Source organism: Adiantum capillus-veneris, chromosome 2, assembly GCF_014529385.1.
Source record: "Adiantum capillus-veneris isolate H3 chromosome 2, ASM1452938v2, whole genome shotgun sequence".
Classification (NCBI taxonomy): Eukaryota; Viridiplantae; Streptophyta; class Polypodiopsida; order Polypodiales; family Pteridaceae; genus Adiantum; species Adiantum capillus-veneris.
In genome coordinates, this window is record NC_140932.1 from 65,853,591 (window position 1) to 65,858,664 (window position 5,074).

Below are 5,074 nucleotides of genomic sequence, written 5' to 3' on the forward strand. Positions count from 1 at the left end.
ACACACACACACACACACACACACACACACACACACACACACACACACACACACACACACACACACACACACACACACACACACACACACACAGAGGCAAGGTGAAAGCAACATTATGTATTTGCCTGCACCCACGGTCCCACAAAGAGAGGATGAGAGAGTCTCATGCACTCCTTCATGATCACGTGCTGAGTTCAAGATTTGTAGGATTGATTTAAAATATCTCTTCTTTTGTGTGTGTGTGTGTGTGTGTGTGAGAGAGAGAGAGAGAGAGAGAGAATATACTTTGGCCCTCTAAAATGAATTTGAGACATGTTAACTTGGACCTTAAGAGAGAGGAGATTGCTTGCGTGTTCACCAAAAGCTTTCCATGAGAATCACCACAACAAAGATCCACCTATGAGATGCACCTACTTAAGGAAAGAGTTTCATCATTCTCCCCTCCTTTCCTTAGCCCCTCCATATCTCTCTATCGCTTGTTCTCTCCCTTCTCATAAGTGCCTATTTGGATAATCTATGGTGGCCACACAAGGTCATAGTAGATGGGACCAATGTTATCTACAATTGAGTGATGCGGACGACCGAAGGGCGGGAAAAGAAGTGATTCTTGAAGGGGATGATGAAGAGTCGGATTTTGCCTCTATGAGAAGAGACATGCGACTTGAAGAAGGAGAAAGGAAACGAAGAAAGTTACAAATAGCGTTTTTTGATTTGGAGACCACTGTAGCATCTGGGGCAGGGGACAAGCCCAAGCTCTTAGAGTTTGGGGCCGTGGTTTTGGCTGCCCAAGGCCTTCGCGAACTTCAAGCCTACTCCACTCTTGTCCGCCAGCCCGGTGTCTTTTCCATGGGTCCCAAATTCAATCTCTCCCAACATCGTATTGTCGACTTGCCATCCTTTGACGACATTGCCGATCAAGTCTTTGACATGCTCCATGGTAATGACCTTCACGTCTCTTCTCTTTTTTTTTTTTGGTTTGTTCTTTTGGTAATTGAGTAACCTCCACCTACAAGTCTTCCATTAGAAGCCTTTGTTAAGTTTAGTGGCCATAAAAGGGCATCACTTGAGATTGCATGCTGAAGCTCACATACACACAAGAAGTTTTGGACAAATTCTCACAATAATTCTTACATGGTGACTTACCTCAACATCATGAGCTTCTGTGAGGGAGGCATTGCATACCTAGCTAGGTACGATTGGGGGCAGGGCACCACCGGCCCCCCCATGCCCCCAATCGTACCTAGCTAGGTATGCGGTGCCTCTCGAGCGGAAGCTCATGATGTTATGCATTGTATGAAAAACAACGAAAAAGACTCCGCTTTACTACATGAGAAAATTTTTAAATCTTCTTGTGATAATGCTTAGCACCCCTTAAAAATTCCGGGGTATTTCTTCCTTCTCACCACAAAAATGTTCTAAACGTTGTAAAGAATGAATTTTCACAACTCTAAAGTGAATCAATTTATCTGTGAGATTCTTCAAACTCCCATCAAAGCAAAGAGAGAAATTTGAACTGTCGATGGTGTTTACCCTGCTATCGACGCAGAGCATCTTCTCTCTCTCTCTCTACGCCTTCCTTCACAACTTTCTCTCTCTAAACCTGCGATGTCCGCTGCCCTTGAGGATACCTCAGAGGGTAAGTCCCCATCGTCTCTCCCACTCTCTGGCAATGCCGACAAGAGGTAGGTGATGAAAGGAGTCAGGCACATCGCACCACGCAGCAGTGCGCGGGGAGAGAGAGAGAGAGAGAGAGAGAGAGAGAGAGAGAGAGAGAGAGAGAGACAGAGCACCGCATCGCCCTCGCAACGCGTGCTCTTGACAGCTACCACAAGAAGTTTTGGACAAATTCTCACATTGTGACTTACCTCAACATCATGAGCTTCTGTGAGGGAGGCACCACATACCTAGCTATAGCTATGTACGATTGGAGGTAGGGGACACACCACTCATTGAAGCATCATTGTTGCGCAATTTCGCCACTGACACATGCTCGTGGCACTTTTTCTTAAAGGACACATTGTCTACATTCCCACTTGATGTGTCGAGCTTCTCTGATGCTCTTTTCTCTAGTGGTTTCTTGTTACCCAACAAAGGAAGCTCCATTTTCTACATGTTGCATTCACTCTCCACTAGTGGGTGAACCCATTCACTTGCAATCCTGTCAAGTGTATTCTCTTTGTTCAAATTGTGACAAGCTCTCAAAGCTAGTGGAAACATCATGAAAAATAAGACAATTGCAGTCTAAATAGCTCATGGCAGGGGTTGCTTCGCTCGGTGGCAGCATTGAGTGGTGGCCCGGACTCGGCTCCCAGTACAGCTTGTTTCAGATTTTGTGGTGGATGTTGTTTGACACTTGTAGCTAATATTTGTGATCTTTTGATAATTTCATCCCTTTTCGTTAACTAGCACATCCTAATACTTCTCTCATATCCATGGCTTTCAAACTAGGATATATTAGAATAGAGGCCTCTTTTGCAAAAGTGTAATAAATTTTTTTGGTGAGAGGCCATGTGGTTTTTTTTTGGCTAAAGTAAGCTTTGGCATTAGGTAGGATATGGGCAGGCCACAACATCATAAAGTTTGACATGGTTTGCATAAGGGATGCATTTGCTACAGCTAGGCGTCGTCCTCCGCAGCCTGCAGGTGTGATTGATACCTTGCCCTTGCTTCGCGAGACATTTGGGCCTCGAGCAGGAGACCTCAAGGTACACATATACCCCCTCCTTTACACACACACACACACACACACATATATATATATATATATATATATATATATATATATATATATATAGAGAGAGAGAGAGAGAGAGAGAGAGAGAGAGAGAGAGAGAGAGAGATAATCCTTGCATGTAGATGGCCTCTCTTGCTAAGTATTGTGGCTTGGGAAAGCAAAAACATAGGTACATTCAACCTTTCTCCTTCCTTTTCTTCCTCTTTATATTGCTGTTGTGGTTAATTCAATGTTCATCTAACATATCCTTCCGTCCTTAGAAGCCTTGCTGATGTGAGAATGAATGTGGAAGTGCTGAAGCATTGTGCTACTATACTCTTTCTGGTAACTCTCACTCAATCAGACTTGTCAATGTGTGTGCATGCATATAAATGTCTCACACAATCCCAATTTCCTTATTTAATGTATGGAATACTTGACTACTTATTGTATGGAGGGATGTATGTTTATGTGGCAGAGTTTATGCATGTCCATCACATGCATGACACGAGTATGGACGAGTATGCACATGACACGAGTATATTAAATAATTTGAAATAAAGTGAAATTACTATGGATTATATAAAAGAAAGATTTTATGCATGATGGATAATATACACAAACTTATTGCAGAAGAAATTTAATGATTTGATACTGTGAATGAAGGAATCAAGGTTTCCAAGCGTGCTGATGTTGCAAAAGCAACTATACACAAGAAGTGCATCAAGATCAATTGAAGGAGGTATCTTGCCAATACCACCCACCACGAACAAGTGGACGGCGAGATGGACCCAGGTAGGTGTGGCAATTTAAAAGATTTACAAAATGTAGGTTGCATCTCTATTACATCAAGGGATGTTATCACAAGAAGATTTAGAGTTTTTCTTATGTAGGAAAATGGAGTCTTTTTCGTTGTTTTTTATACAATGCATAACATCATGAGCTTTGGCTCGAGAGGCACCGCATACCTAGCTAGGTACGATTGGGGGCAGCGGACCCCCGGCCCCCCCACCGGGCCGGTGGTCCCCTGCCCCCAATCGTACCTAGCTACGTATGCAATGCCTCCCTCGCAGAAGCTGATGTTGAGGTAAGTCACAATGTGCGAATTATAATGAGAAGTTGTCCAAAACTTCTTGTGTATGTGTAGAATTTGGAAAATTAATAGCATATTTTGTAAGGATCAATTTGCAAGTAGGCTTGAAAATAGATGCATAATTGGTTTGCATATGCTGTGTACTCGCAATAATTTTGAACATTGTTATTATGTCGTAGGTTATGCAGAGGCCAAAGTTTAGGGCAGGCATAGAGATGAAACGAACATCCTTCCCGAGAGCTTTTGCACCTTCAACTAGTGGCTCACCACCCCTTGTCATGAAAAGGCAAGCACAAGTGTATTTCCCTCCAAGGCTTGGCCCAACATAAGAACAATTATTGCCCTGTGTGTGACTAGCTTTGCAACAACTTGCTTCCATATTCTCATATAGATGCATTTCAAGACGTGTGGATCATTCAAAAAACTTTTCATCAAAGAATACAAAAACAGCTCAAATGGAGCTCTCTCTCTCTCTCTCTCTCTCTCTCTCTCTCTCTCTCTCTCTCACTCTCACTCTCACACACACACACACACACACACACACACACACACACACACACACACACACACACACACACGTTTCGTCACATGCTTTGCTAGAAAACTAGTCGTGCTTGATTGACCTTGCCAAAGAAATTTGTTGACACAATTTAGTATTGATCTGTTGATGTGGGTTAATGTTGATGTGATGTTGAGAGAGAAACAATTTGCTTACACATAATAGATTGTAGTGCAAAGAAATGCAAAAATTTATTTGGACTATTGACCTGGTAATTGAGCGTGCATCTCGTCCAAGTGTGCAAGGCAAAGAATGTTGTTTTTGAAGTTGCAAGAAAACCATGTTACTAGCCTTTGGCATAACATTACTCCCCCTTTGGAGAAGTGTTTTCGTCTTTGAAAGAAAAAGTGGAAAATTTCTTTTTAAGAACACTAATGTTTTCCTAAGTGGCACCTTCTTCACGTCTGTCTTTCCACGTGACTAATGCTTGTCGACACACATGATGGCATGTATGTAGATCATGATAGTCAAGAATACACTCAAGTTCATGCGATTGGGTTGGAGGTTCAGTGAAATCAATCAAAATCTGCTAGTCAATGACATTGTCATCCCTATGCAAGCGTTTATGTAAATGACTTACATAAAATACTAGATAAATGCGAGAATGCGCACATACTAAGAGTTTGTAAGCCAATATTTCCAACTCGCTTAAGTATCTTAAAAGGCTCATAATACCTCGGAGATAACTTAGTTATTGGCCCAATATAAT

General features: G+C 42.3%; 1 protein-coding gene across 1 annotated transcript; it reads left to right on the forward strand.

Moving 5' to 3' along the window:
- Positions 1–447: 447 nt before the first annotated feature.
- Positions 448–4,359, forward strand: LOC147462901 (protein NEN4-like). The gene is made up of 6 exons (XM_086527723.1): positions 448–937; positions 2,548–2,705; positions 2,857–2,903; positions 2,995–3,058; positions 3,380–3,508; positions 3,986–4,359. Exons 1-6 carry the CDS (start codon positions 517–519, stop codon positions 4,133–4,135), a joined length of 969 nt encoding a protein of 322 aa, XP_086383849.1. The 5' UTR covers positions 448–516; the 3' UTR covers positions 4,136–4,359.
- Positions 4,360–5,074: the final 715 nt, after the last annotated feature.

What these genes read in the sequence shown, in the direction of transcription:
- LOC147462901 (XM_086527723.1), top strand. Translation starts at nt 517, where the DNA reads ATGGTGGCCACACAAGGTCATAGTAGATGGGACCAATGTTATCTACAA. An exon ending in AGTCTTTGACATGCTCCATG is followed by an intron (nt 938 to 2,547) that starts GTAATGACCTTC and finishes CTTTGGCATTAG; the next exon opens with GTAGGATATGGGCAGGCCAC. An exon ending in GTGCTACTATACTCTTTCTG is followed by an intron (nt 3,059 to 3,379) that starts GTAACTCTCACT and finishes CTGTGAATGAAG; the next exon opens with GAATCAAGGTTTCCAAGCGT.